Source organism: Zosterops lateralis (genome assembly GCF_965231275.1).
Source record: "Zosterops lateralis genome assembly, chromosome: Z".
Taxonomy (NCBI): Eukaryota; Metazoa; Chordata; class Aves; order Passeriformes; family Zosteropidae; genus Zosterops; species Zosterops lateralis.
Window position 1 is genome coordinate 16,300,836 of NC_139800.1, and position 16,481 is coordinate 16,317,316.

General features: G+C 39.3%; 1 protein-coding gene across 2 annotated transcripts in view; it reads right to left on the reverse strand.

Annotated features, from left to right (window-relative positions):
* GHR (growth hormone receptor) overlaps positions 1 to 16,481 on the reverse strand; it is a 134,670-nt gene that overhangs the window by 62,706 nt on the left and 55,483 nt on the right. For both annotated transcript variants that reach the window (XM_083883474.1, XM_083883473.1), the window contains exons 2-3: positions 16,007 to 16,091; positions 2,786 to 2,865 (exon numbers count right to left, since the gene is read on the reverse strand). In XM_083883474.1, coding sequence (XP_083739600.1) covers positions 2,786 to 2,855 — 70 coding nt within the window. In that variant the 5' untranslated portion in view covers positions 2,856 to 2,865; positions 16,007 to 16,091. The remainder of the gene's footprint in view (positions 1 to 2,785; positions 2,866 to 16,006; positions 16,092 to 16,481) is intronic.

Sequence of the window (16,481 nt, forward strand, 5' to 3'; positions counted from 1 at the left end):
TAGGGAGCTGGAAGCCAGCTTCTTTGAAAGAGGAGAGCATGAAAAACAAGCTAAATCAATAGAAAGCCTCCAGCAGAACTGGATACCAGCCTGGAGACAGCAAATAGGTGAGTAAATGTCCAATATCTGGTCTCAAATGTTGTGCAGTTGCCTGGCCAACTGCTGGCCTCACACCCTTGATCCTGCCAGAAGGAAACTTGTATGGGATTTCAGTCTGTCTAGGGAAGATCTGATCCCATGGCAAAAAGCCAGCTCCAAGCACTCTCTTGTAAGGCTGAACTTAAGCTTTGTTTATTTTCAAGACATAAAAGCATCCCATGTACAAGTCTATATTACACTCATTCAGTACTGGGCTTTGGTACAAGACTACCAAGCATATGTAATTTTTATTTCTTCTGCTGCCAGAAGAAATAGAACTACTGACATGAAATTTTTAGGGAGCCATGACACCACAGATCCTGTCCCAGGCAACATATCAGATATGGTACAAGTACAGAGCACATGTAATTAAGTTTACACGAAGGCCTCAGCAAGACTTTGCTGGGCAGAGAGCACTGAAAGACTGTCAGCATTCATGACCTGAGTGGGGCTGGATGCTCATGAGAACTTTTGTACATATGAGCACATTCACATGGGAGAAAAAAACCCCCAAGCATGTAATAAAGAGACCTTGCCTAATAGTCTGTCCTAAATCACAAAAGAACAGCAAATGGATATTCTTCCATGCTGCAATCTCAAATACACTTGTTCAATTTATACTTCCTTCTCTGACATTCTCAATTGAGCATGTGCCCAACTCAGAAAGAATGTGTCCAAGAATTAAAAGCAATTTAGTCATTAGCAATCACTAAACAAAGTGATTCCCTTCACACACACAATCTTTAATAGTACAACAAATCAGGACATAAATATTTAGTACTGTGTCTTGTATTTAAGCACAGAAACAGCCAAAATATTTTTAATTTTTTTGGTTCTGAAGGTAATCTCACAGAAGTTACTGTTTCATCAGCATAGACAAAGTCACACAAAGATGATGCTGTGGTCAAGTTTTATTTATAACACAGATTTTTACTGCAGTTAGGACATCTGGACCACAACTCATCTGCCAAGGATCATATAATCCTCATGTGCTATTAAAACCCAAGAGAGAAATCAGTTGGTCCAATAGATTACCCTGGGGATTATTTTGGACTGTTAAATGAGTCTACTGTAAAATGCAGACATGGCGGGGGAAAGGATCAAGTCAGGACACATTATTTTTGTTCTACTGGCCATTCTGTGATGGCAATGAATAGAAGCTGGTACATGTATATATTCGGTAAATATCAAAGAAAAAGCCTTAACTAGCAGTCTTATAGGTTCTCTTTCTGACAACACACAGGACAAGCATTTGAGCCACACACATAGAAGTAAATAAACAGAAACTTGTGTTTTCTCTATCCAAACCCGTTTGTTAACAAACAGAATGAAGAACTTTATAGAAGAATTGTCTGAGAACTGATCACCTGAGTTTTAATTATTTCTCATTTCAGTTTAATGTCTCCATTAATATCAGAGTAACACCCCATATGCCTCTCCTATACAAGGTACCTAGAAATTCAAAGTATGCAACTCCAAGAAAATACAGAACTGTATCAGGACAAAGAGCTATGGTTATACCTTTAAAATGTAAGCCAGTTGTGACTACAGGCAACTATGTCATAGCCTTTTGGCTTACCACCATATTCTAAAACTAGCACTGGAAAGGCTGATGAAACACGGCTTGCAAGTCCATAGATGTTTAATTTGCACTCAGTAAAACTAAAGAATGGGCCTAAAAAAAAAACCTGAGAGATGTCAGAAATTTTAACTGAAAAATGTATCACTTTATCTAGAATTTGCTGTGGAAGCAGTTTTCATCCCACTTTTAATACCGTTTCTTGACAAACTGCCCTTTCTGACTTGCTCTGCTAACACAGATTTCGATTAGGAAGTCAGGAGGGCACCTACTTACAGAGCTGCAGCTGCTTTGTAGCTTTGACAGAAGCAGGGACATGTCTGCAGAAAATCAGTTATTATGGAAAACTGTTCCTGCTGTCTGTTCTGAAGACCAGAACAGCATGGAGCCGACCAGGCTGAGCTGCACTTCTTTACATAATTAGATCACAACAAACATAAGCAGATCAATCTGACACAACATGCAAGTCCCACTGGAGTTCATGGGTTTTGTTTAATGAGTTAAACGCCAGTCCCAGCTGGCTGGTTGAGGGTACACGTTCTTTTGAAATCCCATAATCTCTACCCAAGAATTACTAAGTTTATTTCTTATGAAACTTGTTCATATTGGCTGGAGATTCAAAGCAGATGGTCTTTAAAGGCTTACTCAGTATGTCCAAACAGTCCTATACTTAAGATATGAATAAATTAAATTTAAAATATGAATATACTAGAAGACTTGTTTAGGAAAAAAAACACTAGCTCACATTAAAAAAATGAACTCCATACAATTCTTTCATAACTTCAATACTCACGCAAATAAAATCCAGATGTGTAACACTAATGTTGATCCATCTTGCTTACACATCAAAAACCGGCTATGAAATTCACCTTCATTCTGCAACATGTCCCAACCTCATCCACTATACTTACAAAAAGATTAACTGATGCATATGTCCCATTACTGGGTTACTGCAATCAAGAAAGTTGCACTGTTATCAAAAATTCAACATAAAAATACTGTTTATAAAGAACTACATACATATGTATCTACACACACAAAGGCATGGAAAAGCATCATAAAACTTACCATCACTTGCAGAAAGTGAGTCATTTGCACATATCAGTGCCAGAGTAAACAGTAGATGCCGAAGATCCATACTTCTAACTCTGTAATAACAAAAGACAATAAGAGAGTTTCTTTACAAGCAAATATTACTAATACGATACGACATTTAAGCTATTATCTAGTTTTATTGAATCTTTGATTGGATTTACACCAGAAGTACATTTAGTTTATTGTTTATTGCCTCATAAAGTAATACATCATCTTGCAGTCTAGAACAGATAGTAAATACTGTAGTTACAAGAGAAGTAGCTTATGTGTCTCTAGTCCATTAAATACAGAGGGAGGAAAAATCAACTATTCTCAATTGATAGACTGCATCTACAAATGACTTTAAAACCCCCAAGAATGAAAACACTTACTATCTTAGCATAAACCAGCAAGCCTTTACAGCTTACCCAAAAGAGCACACTCCCCGTGTTTCTTAATTCACTTGTGCCACACATCGTACAACCCCACAGCACAATCTTGTTTTGGGGCACTGCTTTGCTCCTGCCCTTATTACCAGCATCTGGTAACAACTGTGAATGGCAACAGCTGCTCCATGCTGGACTTGGAGACAGTGCAGCCTTCTGCACAAAATGGTACCATGCTCCCAAAACTCCATGAAGTGTCAATAGAAAGTATGGGCAAAGTATCCACACCATGGATGATGACCTGACCATTTATAGTCATGGAGACCTTCAAAACAAAAGCTACAACATACAAGCTAAAATAAGCATGTATGTTGAAACAAATCAGGTAGCATTTTTTTGTTCTGTGACACCAAACTAGCATGATACACAGACACCTTGTTCAGAGAGGCAACAGAGAGAGAACAAATCCACTTCCACATCTGACTGCAAATTGGTATAACAGACCATGATTCTACACTGGACTGTTTTCATTTAGAGATCTTCTTTCCTTATCTAACAGGAGATTAAATCGCAAGTGTATAAACAACCAAGCCAACTAATGAGTAACAATCTCTAAGTGGGTGTTATCAAGTAACAACTCATGCTATCAAATCTGGGTGTCAAAACCTAGTCAGTCTCTTAGTAGAGTTATCAAAGCTTGAATTAAGTTATAGACCATAAAACACAAGAATGCAGAGAACACAAAGCTATAGTAATGCTGAATTTAAAAAGTAATTCCCTCAATTTTCTTACACTAAGAAAACAGAATGATTCAAAAACCAAAACTATTACCAACTCCAGATTTCTCATCCATGCTGTTCAGCACAAAATTTGAAAATCAGAAGGTATTTTCTCACATCCTCCTTAAATTGCTAAATAATTCTCAGGTTTACTCAAACTGCTTTAGACTACCACAACTTAAGCCAGACCTGCACAGACAAGCCAGAAAATGCTTCCCAAAGCACACACATCAGGACAAGGATGCCCAGCAGCACCACACAGACAAGCTTGGGCCAGCCTGAGTGGGCATGGGACTGCTATGTGAAGAGAAGAGCTGTAGGAACTCTTCGGACTGGTCAGGCACCAGCAGGACTCTTCTCTCAACAAGTGGACATGGGTCACATCAAAGAGGGGGATGGAGGGCAGGATGGAGGAAGAAAGAAAGGAAGAAAGGAGGACAGCAGGAAAGGAAGAAGGGAGGAAAGGAAGAGAAGTGCTTTAGTGAGGAGTTGGGACGTTGCGGGAGTGAGACAACTTGGGGAGCAGGACAAGGAGAAGTGACAACTGCAGCTGTTGGAACGCACAGACCTGGGACAAAGCTAAAAATGCAAATCACAAACCAACAATCCTCCTAATTCTCAGAAGAGGAGATACACTGCCACAGTACAAGGTTTATCCAAGTTCAGCTACATTTTCAGGTAGCTCAATTGGTCCCCCTGCCTCATCTGGACTCTTGTTTAAAGGATTCTTATTATCTGTTATTAATAAATCTACTACAAAAATGTGCCTCTGTGTTTGAAAAATTCTCTCCTCTTACACAACTTCTACCCCATCAGTCTATTCCACTCAGCTCTTCCACTTTCTCCCTAAAGTTTTATTTTCTCTTCCACAGGCCTGAGCACGTTACTCTATTTACAACTCTCCTTTCCCAGTACTCAGGCATCCCGTGCTGCCTTCCTATTCACACTTTCCTGTTCTCCCACATCCACTAGCCTCTGCTAATCTTCCAATCACTCTTTTCCAAGCCTTTCTACTTCTTCCTGCCTAGTAACAGCCACAAGAGAAGGTCAAACTCTCATAGGACTCCTCCTGTGAGAACAAATGTTATCAGAATCCATCATTCACTGTTTCATTTTTCATAATGACACCAAACAGCTCTGGTGGGAACAGGGTAGGTCCCCACATGCAGCTGTCACAGCATTACTATCCCTTCCATCCCTGCACACCTGACTGGTGGCCATCTCAGCTTCCTTCCAAGAAGAGTGGTTTGACAGCTGAAGCACTAACCCAGGAGCCTGGAAACACATCACAGAGGTCAACAAACACACTGCACTTCAGAAAGGTCTTGTTATTGCAGAGGAAAACAATCCTCTTCCAGTACTGCTGTTCCCTCTTGCAGTGGCAGACTTGTTTACATACCTGCAACACAGTGAACTCCATCAGGAGACTGTTCCAGTTAAAATGAATCCATAAACATTTATTGTAGTGAACCTGTTTGCAGACTGGTTTTATCAGGACTCCCCAAAGACACAGCCCAGGAGCAGAGACGGGGCAGCACAGGCATAGGAATGAGGAGTCAGGCTGGAGGGGAGGGTATAGCCACCCTCCAGCAGCAGTTATTACTTGTTTAAGATCAATTCTACAATCACTGGGAAACTCCCTGCTGAGCCACAGACCTTGACTAAAACAATCAGCTCTCTGAAACAGGGCACAGGATTAATTTGCATTCCTAAACCTCGGAGATGAACAAAGCTTCTGCTTCATCCCTTGCCCTTTTGGTAGTAAAACACAGTATAGAAACAAATGATGCTTCTTCAGTGGACTCTCACAAATGCCAGAATCTCAGCAAGACAAAACATTGTCTTGGCTCTGCCTAAAACCACATGGGATATCCCACTGAGCTACCCATTCAGACAAGTTGTGTCTGTGAAAAATATCCAACTGGTATATGCTGAACATACCCATTATGGACAGGACTGAGCTCAAAAACAGTAACTGTTCTCATCTGAAAATATGGAAGCATCATGTCCACCCTTTGTGCAAGAGGCTTTGTAAAAGGCCAAGTTGTGCTATCTCCTTGGAGCTGCAAGCCAGAGCCCCTGGGAAAGGGCTTATACTCAAGGCCTCACCCAGGCAAATGGAGCTCTGCATGGGATGTGAAGCACCAGGGACGTGACCTCAGCATCCAGCACAAACACCAAAAGCTCAGCTGGGCTGCAGTTATGACAGCCACTTCTAGTAGTATTTGAGATTAACTGAGGGCTACACTGCCATGGCTCCAGTCTCATGGGAGAAAATCGGTTGGAAAGCAGGCCCTTCTCCATTATGATACCATTTTGGTGGTACAGAATAAAAATTCTGAGAGAAGGGTCCTCTGAAGTGCTACCTGCATCACCATCAGACAACTACCGCCTTGCAGAAACTTCTCAAAGATCTGCTCCATGATGACCCACTGCCCTTCCTCTAAGACTAAGACTCTTATGGGCTTGCTGTCAATAGGAACAGTATTATCCAGAGGCTTCAGTGTTAACCTAGCAAGAGACAGCTTCTCTGTAGACATTAGGACAAAACTGACCTTTTACAATCCATTGTATCTACCTCCCAACACCTACCCTATGTGCCTATGAAAGACAAATGGCACTAATTAAGTGCCTCTTGTTCAACAGAAAAAAAAAAAAAAACCAACCTTCAACTGTCTGTAACATATACTATTGTAAAGAATAATATTCTATGTCTTACCCAACTCCAGCAGTTTGTAAGAATGAACAGAGTTAAAATCAGGGAAAAAAAATTATAGCAGCTGACTGTCCTCAAGCCAGCTGAAACTTGACCACAGAAACATTTGGCTAGAGGTCAGCTCAGGCTAATTACTTCAGAACAGAAAGGGAGCCAGGAGTTATAAAAAGGAGAAAAAAATATCTTGGCCCCTTTCTATAGCAATGTTGGAGTAAGGTCAATCACAAGTGAATTTAAACACAACATCTCTCCAGTGGGATGTGAACAGAGTCAGCATAAACACATGAAACTGGGCTAAGAAGCTCCCTGAGAAAAGAAACTATTTAGTCACAACACACTGAGTTGTTTGCATCTGCTCTGGTCAGGTAAAAATGTTAACACTCAAAGTTAACCAGAAGGAGTCTTGCTTATAAACACAACTTGTTTGAAGTTTAGACCTGACCTTTACATAGTTTCTGAACCTGAAAGGACCAGAAGGAAGGAGAAAGATAAGGACATTGAACTGCACCTATTATGGTACTTCTGCTTTTGCCACCACCATTAACTCAGTGTACTCCAAATATGAGAGTTTTTCCCCAGTAACCTCTTCCAGTTTAGCATTGCTTGCCACAGCAGCAACTCTGCAGCGAGTACAAAACAAAGGGTAGCCCCTCTGCTGCAAACCAAACCACAAAATTACTGAGTGAAGGATTAATCTGAAAAGTTTTCTGTACACTGTTGTTTCATCATTCCATTAGATCACAAAGAGGCAACAGCACAAGAGAGTGCCATGCATGTGAATATACACCAGCAGATCCACCACCAAATAAGAACAAGTGCTGAGAAGGGAATATAATTCCAAGCTCTCCAGGTCTGTCCTGAATCTTCTTTATTGCAACTACCAAATAGGTGTCCATGTACTTGTGCAGAATTTTTCTGGGTGGAAAAGGCCTTTATTTTTCACAGTGTGAAAATAACTTACGTGTCTCCACTAGCAGTGTGGACATTTCTCAAAAGTTATTTCAGGGCATGACCAGTGACACCAAGAGGCAATCTTTCGTTGCTTGCCAAAAAATATTCACACCACTTTGGCTGATTGTGCATAGCTGGAATCTTTTTGCCTGCATACCCTCATTCCCCTTGAGTGCCAACAGGATGGAGTCATGCTGCAACTGAAATTAGTTTTACCCCTTCCAATCAACACAATCTAAACCTGCAATGGAGTTAAAGCCCTCTTCCCTTGCTTGCTGATATTATAGCTTGATTAACTCATCAGCAGCCCTTGGACAAGTGCCTGTTTTCATAGAGCCCTTGTCAGGGCTCTATACTCAGCCACAGTAAGAAACAGAAATAACAAACTGTCTCAGCTGATCTAAGTAACACACCATTCACCTATTGTGTACTATTACCCTGGGTATAAAAAGAACAAGGAATGATACCACAGAATGTGGTATTATGAACTCCAAACTAGAAAACTAACCAACCAAAAACCTCATAAAGGGCACATTTCACTTAAAAAAAAAAATCAAAACTTTACCAACAAAAGAAACATAGAATTGCACTTACTATGCATGCTTTTATGCAAATTTGAGGACTATGAAAAAGTACACTATAAATACAAACTAAACCTATGGAACCGAGGCAACTTTATATTATCAATTAGGTCTTTATGTCAGCTAAATAATTTATAGTGAATTCAAGTTATAAAATGGTAAAATTGCAATACTGAATTAACTGCTCACTTTGGGTTTAAAATTTTTTTTCCTAAAAAAACTTCTAATTTTGGAATAGAGAGTATATGAAATTTTAATTTCAACATCCAGTTTATTTATCTCTCTATTGTAAGAGGCACCTTTGGTGCTTTCAGTTGGTTTCTTTTTCCTATGGATTAATGTGTCTGTTAATTATTCTGATTTAAACTTAAAACAGGCCAAATGATTATCAGTTCTTTGATGTGGTTAAGGAGCCCTTCAGTGAATCCACATTTGGACATTGCTCTGGGCTTTTACTGAAAGCTGTTTAAAGTTATCCTCCAAAAACCTGGCTAAAAAGTCTAAGAATAGCTGTGGCACATGGTGTACCACCTCTTTATTTACAATAAAACGTGCTGTACTTTGACAGCAGTAACGTAATGGACTAGGCACACAGAAGGAGAATCTCAGCTCTGAGATTAGTAGATCTCTGTAGCAGAAAAAAAATCCTAAAAGAGGATTGCAATTATAGTCTTAAATTTCTATCTACTACACAGATAGAAAAAACTGAACTTGGAAAAGACTTAATTGCTCTGTTTGCCTTTCAGCCCCCAAAACAGATCAAAGCAGTGAAATAGCTGCATCTCTAATGAAAGTGCAAACATTCAGCTGCATAACATGCAGATGTGAATTGCTGAACAGATACTCAGCTTTACATATAGTTGTATCATTAAGGAAGATTCAGGCCTATTTATGACCATGGTAATTCTTTCAAGCTAGAAACACTTTCTCAACCATAGTACTAATTCTTCCAAGACTTCTCCTTCTTGTTTGTTTGTTTGGTTTTGTTTTGGTTGGTTGGGGTGTTTTTCAATCTTAATTTTTAGTTATTATTAGTATTTAGATAGCAGTCATCCAAAAGACAAAATTCTGCTATTTGCTTTGTTATTTGTATAATGAATTGCAAAGAAAAGTGCTCAAATTTCTTTAAATAAGGAAATATATATTCCAGTCTGTTTGAAGAAATATAATGCACTCATTAATGTCCAATATCATCTGAAGAATGCGAAGAGAAATATCGAAGTCTTTATCTAGAACCAACGCCCCTAGTAATCTGTACTAAATAGATGTGGTTTTACTCAAAAACCTTTCACTGAGATAATTATTCACACTTTATATAAAGAGATTAAATGGTATTTCCAGCTCTGTAAAAAATTTTTTTGCAAGTGTGAAAAAAACTCCAAACCACAAAGCAAAAGCTCTTCAGTGTCTCGCCAGGACTGAAGTTCAAACTCTGTCAGGACTACAGCAGTGTGGACTCAGTCCAGCAAAGCAGTAAAAAACATCTGATTTCAAGCAGGCAAGATTATATATTTAACACAAGAACATGGCTGAGTAATTCTCCTAGCACTCTGAGAGAGCTTAGCACCTCACAGAAATCAGAAAAAAAAACAAATGAAGCACAGGAATCACGATGCAAAGCAACCTGTGTGACACCACTGGGAGTTTAAGCTGGAACATGAGGGAAAACAAACAGGAATAATTTTATGCTTGATAATAAATAACCATCTTATACGTGCTGTTGGATCGTCACTACTCAGCAGGTCAGCTCCACTGTTCAGTCAGTATAATCTCTGCAAGATCTCTCCTGCGTGCCAGCATCTGCATTATCACTCAAAAAACATACTCCACGGTACTTGGGCAAATATAGTCAGTTAGGTTTCAGCACACATCATAAATAAATCCACATCTGATCTCTAGGAGCTTTTCTGTAACATGAAAATCCTGCCCCCCCTGTTTTCCTTAAACTGCCCTTTGAAGTCTGTAAGGCAGGTTTGAGTTCAAGGTGATTGGAAGAAATTGAGCATGCTTTCTTCAAAAATGCTCTGCTACAACTCAATTCTGTTTCACTGGAGATCACCAGGAGTTTCATCATTTTGGAACAGTTTGGTAATAGCCAGTCATTTTTGCTCAAAAAGCAATTTCAGGAAATCAGAGGGAGCAGGCTTTCAATTTTAAATAGTATTTATATAAAAACCATTTCTTCTAGGAAAGAACCATCTTCAAGAAGCGGTAAAATTTAAGTTCAAGGCCTGGTATTTACGCCAGACTAATGGAATTACTTAACAGTTCATTATCATAGGACGAATTAATTATATGGTTTAATCGCACGCTAAATTATTCGTGTGCTCCTAATCAGATTAAAGACTACATAACAGAGCCTGTATGGCATTTAGGAAGTCATTAACTTAAATAGCACAGTAAGTGAAAGCCAGTAAATGACAGACAAAGCATTTCTGAGTGCATTGCTGGATGGCCACTCAGGACTCCAAGCACTCACATTTACTGTCAGTTGGTCTGCAGGAAATAAATAATCTTCTTGACAGAAGGTTTAACAGTAATCAGTGCATTTTAATTTAGTGTGGTTTTGTATGTCCTGCAGCTCATGTAAGTTTAAGATATGATGTATATTCATTTATTTTGAATCTGTAATATGCAGACTGATGCCAATTCTGAATTTTGGTTAAACTGATGCTGAGTTATCATATGAGCACACCTATTCAATGCAATTGTTTCTCACAATAACTGCAAGCAAAATTATCTATTTAAGAAGTTCTGTGTTAATGAGAAGGAGTGTGGTAGGCTTTCCACGTGTGGTCTCTAAGATCATATCAGCATTGTTCCCTCCCCTGTTTGCTGCTGATGTGGTGCTTTGAGTCCACATAAATCTGAACATATAAATGGTGGGCACCTACCAAAAAGTAGCTTACTGCATTCAACAACTGCTTAAACTACTTCATACAGACATACAGAGAGATTTTGAGCGAGATCCTTAATTGTGAAAATCAGCACCAAGCTGAAAGAAGTACTGAATGAAACCAGCAAGTGGAGAAGATCATTTGGTATTTTTAAATGCAGTGCTGCCAAAACAAGTTTTCATGAGGTAAGAAATAACTTGTGAAGAAAAGCTGATCTCTGTTTAAACCTTCCATAAAATTCTTTAAAACTCTGTTAACTTCTGCCTCCACTTGTGCTGGTAATACCTGGAATACAAAATACCCAATTTTAAAAGTTAAAGTATATTTTGATGAAGCATACAGAGAAAAAAACTATGCCCATGTTTACCAAAGTAGTTTAAAAGCATATGAGCATTTTTAGACACCAGGGTCTCTAAAACCTTTATACTGAAACAATCACTTCTGATACATATTTTTATGATACAGCTGTTGATTGCATCTTTTAGGCCAAGAGCTATAGGTGGAATGCTGCTAATTTTTAATTGGAGATTTTTCCAAGGCTAGAGTGTCTAGTATTTCCAAATATAGGAAGACTAATTGCTGACAGAATTTACTGAAAGCCAATCAAATGTACAAACTATGCACATGGCTTATTTTTCATGGGCTTCAAGTAACTTCTTCCAATTCACATTTTGTAACATTCCATGGCATTATTTTAGCTGTTTCACTTATCACAGGTCTTGAAAGAATTCTTCTCAAAGAAGCAGCAGAAGTGGGGTCTGGTCTGTGTCCATGTGCTTGCACACACTTAACACACACATGCACACAGGCATACTGGTGTTTTGACAAAACCTTCACACGCACTCAGCCCATTATTTATATCCTCTATATATATATTTTAATACACACACACACACACACATATATATCTCTCCTGAACATTTATATATGAGAGGGGGAGATTCCATCCTGTGAGGCAGATGAGCACGGGTTAGAAGACAAAAGATGTGATGAGCAAGAAGTACAGGAAGACTCATGGAAAGCCTTTTTTCTGCACTGCAGAGGCAGAAGGGTATGTGATGGGATCCAGAACAGCTTTGAAATGTGACTGATTATTGAGTCAGTGGAGACAAGTTTGGATTGCTCACTGAGTGATGAAGTCAGCTGGCCTTTTAAGAGGAATAATCCAAACAGACATGCTGGTAATCTCTAGAGTTAATGACCTACTGAAAAGTTACTAGTTTAGAGAGTTTATCTCCTAGTAAATCTGCATGGGTACCTGCAGCTATCATAGCACTACAATGATGGCATTGTCTGCAATGGAGACAAAGAAATGCCAGGCTGTAGCAAGAAATGTGTATTGTAAACCGACAGAGCTTTGTCCCAATGCCCCCATCATTTCCTGTAAGAAAATTTTACCAATGAAGGAATTAAGAAGTGTCTGTAACATAAGCCACAGAAACAACCATATTAATTTTAAAGGCAATTTGACAGATCTATTTCTAAAGAGGTATTTTAATGATGCCAGATAATATTTTCCATCAGCAAATCCTGAAGCAGTCTGCAGCAGGAGTCGGTGGCATTATTCATTTAACAGACAGGGAAAGGGACACACTAGGAAGAGGAACAGCTTGCCTGCATTCACACCACAGCCAAGCAGCCAAATAATGCATGGACTGAAACCCCCACCTCTACTTACCACAGAATATTACAGTCTTGTGGATACACTACCCGCCCTCTCAACAGCACAAAATAAAGCTGTTGTGGATTAAAAAAATACCAAACCCAAAACCAAACCTAACCCCAATGAATTGAGTTTGCATTAAGAAAGAATTGCAATTAAGAGAAAGAGAAACTCATCTAAAAGACTCAAGCAACTAGAAAAACCTTCTAAATAAATGTGTAGCTCTTTCACAAACAATAGGAATGAACTGTGTGCTCTTTAGCTGTGGTAACACCAATGTAGTGGCTGTAAGCCAATCATACCACATATTCCACTCTTCAAATGGCAGACACAAAAGCAACCATAGCACAGCACTGCAACCTTTGATTTTAGCACATAAAACACATGAGCTTTGTACTGATCGGCCCAAAATGGGATACTATGCAACAAACTGGTGCTACCAACAATAGAGCTGCCCAGTGCAAAGCTGGCTGGCTGACCAGTGGACAGCACGTCTGCCTCCACTGATTTTATGACTTCCTTCTCTGCAGGAACTCCATCACAATACCAACTCATTAAAAAAGTGAAACTTTGGACCACATTCAGCTGTTCATTAAAACCAAGTACTGCATTCACATTTTTTTCCATTGCTGTTACTGTTATTTTACACAGGACCATGAGGAAATAGATATTTACAGATAAAATTCACAAAGTACCAGAGCCTGGGCCTTGACCCACAATCACTCGAAGCATTTCTCAGACACAAACACACTCTGTGCTGTCTATTCACAAATATAATCCCATACCATACCAAGCTAGATCTCAGACATACGGGTCAAAAAAAGGAGCAGACTAAATGGCAGGACATTGGAGAGAGTTTTGTAAAGCCCTGCTGGGGGTCTTCTTATCTAGCACATTACCCAGCTCCTCTGAAGTCTGACCAGCAGCCTTGCTCAGTACATGCTTTTATATTGAAGGAGGGAGCAAGCCTGCTTGCATAGATCCCTGTCAGTCAAAGTCTAAGGAACTGGCTCTCTCCCTTTATTCAGGACACCACCACTAACCACCCTCACATCACTCTCAGCCCTGGGCTCTGAATGGTACCCTCACCCACATGGCCATGTGGAAAGTGTCAGCATGGAAGGGAAATAGTGAGACTGCTTCTTTTTGTAGTTCTTGTACTGAATAAATTTAGTATCACAAGAAGCTGTATTTCTGGAGAGATCAAATCCTTCCATCTTAAGAAAAACTTTTTAAAAAATGTAAAATAAAAAATATATCCATTTTTTACATAAAAAGGTTTTATCTTTTCTTTTAAGAAGTCATTAGCAATAATACCATCTGCTCCTAAAATATGTAGGACACTTACCAATCACACCAATCTTGTGAAAGCAGCCATGTTCATTTAAGTGTGACGAGGCTGACTGCTCTTAGGTTCAACACAAATTGTACAGCAATATTCAATAAATCACTTTCTCATAACATATATGGTTCCCAACATTATTAAAACTGCGGAATATCACAGCAGACAGAGTTTTGAATTGCCCTGATGCATAAATCAGTCTTTATCTTCAGTTCACTTTTTGCACACAAGTATTTCTTCAGTAATCACACTTGATAGCAGGTGACTAGACTCATACAGTTAAAAGAATAAAAAAACGCAAGGTTTTTATTAAGCCACACTTAAATGCAAAAGGTTTAAATTCTCCCCTGGTAACAGCATATCAACATTACATCAAATATGACCAGTGCTGTGCAAGTAACAGCATTTCCTCAGGACTGGGATCTTTTGCTCCCTTCTGAAAGTTCATAATTATTAGCCCTTGTTTAAAAACAGGAAAGTGAAAGGCACGGTTACAGAGGGTGACAGAACCCGAGTGAGCCTGTTGTGGAGCTCAGAAGCAAGGTCAGACCCCGTGTCCAAGCTGTGTCCTTTCAGTGCTAGGCTGCTCGCAGAGAAATCAGGAATGGGCAATTTAGCTGTGGATCAAATGGCTTCCAGGGCATGGAAAGCCAGGGAAACAGAGTACAGAAAAAGTCTTCTGTAGAGTTGTTTGGCCATGTTTCAGCTATAAAATAAGAGAAGTCATTCACAAACTGTTTTCCAGGTGTGCTGAACTCTGTATGAAAAGGCATGGTAACCACAACAAAGAATGCTTTGGTTAAGGACATCACTAATGACTAATTTATACATATTTTATAAGCATTTTTACAAGTAACTTTTCACTATTCTGACCTTCTAATCTTCTTGATGAAATTGGTATAGACAAATATCCCAAGCAGAGATCCATGGTGCAATGAATAAATCTAGGGTTCTACCACCTGGTGTCAGAAACATTAAGAACATAGACATAGGATAGCAAGTTTTACCTACTGTTATTGTAACCAAAGCTAGAAGTATCTAGAATTTCTCTTCTATTTAATGACAGTACAACTGTGTACACTTAGACAGGAATAGCCAGTTCAAGTCTCATAAAAGTGCTACAGTACACAGATAGCAGCTGTAAAGTCTCATGCAGAAATTTAACACCAGATAACAGCTTTTCAGCCTAACGCCATGAGCAATCACAGGTCTGAATCCCTTACACAATAGCATATTTCTGTGATGTTCAATTCAAATTTACTCCACTGTACTCTGATTAGGTTTTCAGTAATACATGAAAGAAACAATGAATTAGACATGCATTAGAACCAATATGTACATTCAAATTCAATGACACTTGTAAGTGTCATTTAAACAATGATTTATCACTGTTATCTACAATGTTCTGATAGGCATTTTCCTCACTCATAAAATACAGATTTTTTTTTTCTCTATGCGTTTCAACAGCATGCATTTAAAGTCAGGCAATTAATATCAAAAATAATACTCTAAGTGCAAAATGGTTCATTAAAATGCAGTACAATTTTTCTCTGACAAGGAAAAATGGCTTTTAACCACTTTCAAGAATCACCTAGCCCTCTGTCTCAAATGCTGGCTACTAGAGGTTGACAGAAGGGCTTGAAGTCATCAATTTGATCAGGACTGAATCTGATAGCCTTTATTCATATATCTCAATTGTTTGGGTATTAAAATATGACAATTAGATCCCAATCAGAATTTTACATAATGCAAATTGTAATTATCACCTCCTGCAGGAATGAATCCTAGGATCTGTGTGGATTACCTGTAGGGTATTAAGGGATACTATTGATCAATCTGCTTAGCCAACACTGGTAATAAAGTCAGTCACTTGCAGATAAGATAAAAAGTATTACAGTACCTCAAATGTCAGCAGGGGATGGACGATGCTTCACGCCTCCCTCAGCTTGACTGCAAATCACGACCTTCTCCAGCCATCCCAGCACCTACACAAAAACAGGAGAAACAGACAAGAGATGAGTTCTGGAAGAGCAAAGGTCACCTGCGGTGGGAGGGCAACATGACAGAATCCAGTATGTGTCCTGGTCCTGCTGTCCCTAGGGAAGGCCACCAGCAGGGCAGTCTGCTTGGCGGCCCTGAGCGCAGCACCTGGGCTTCTCACTCAAACTGCAGCACTGCCCTGAAAACTCGTGTCACTGAGGGGCTGCCAAGCCACAGCACCCCGTGCTAACCTTGGCATTAAAATGAACACACACCTAAAAGGCAAAGAGAGGTCAAGGTGACTTATCAACTTACTCTTAATGCACATTCCTGGTGAAAATCAGCTGCCCCTGAAGTAATCTCTGGACCATCAAGAGGATGAGTAGAATCTCACT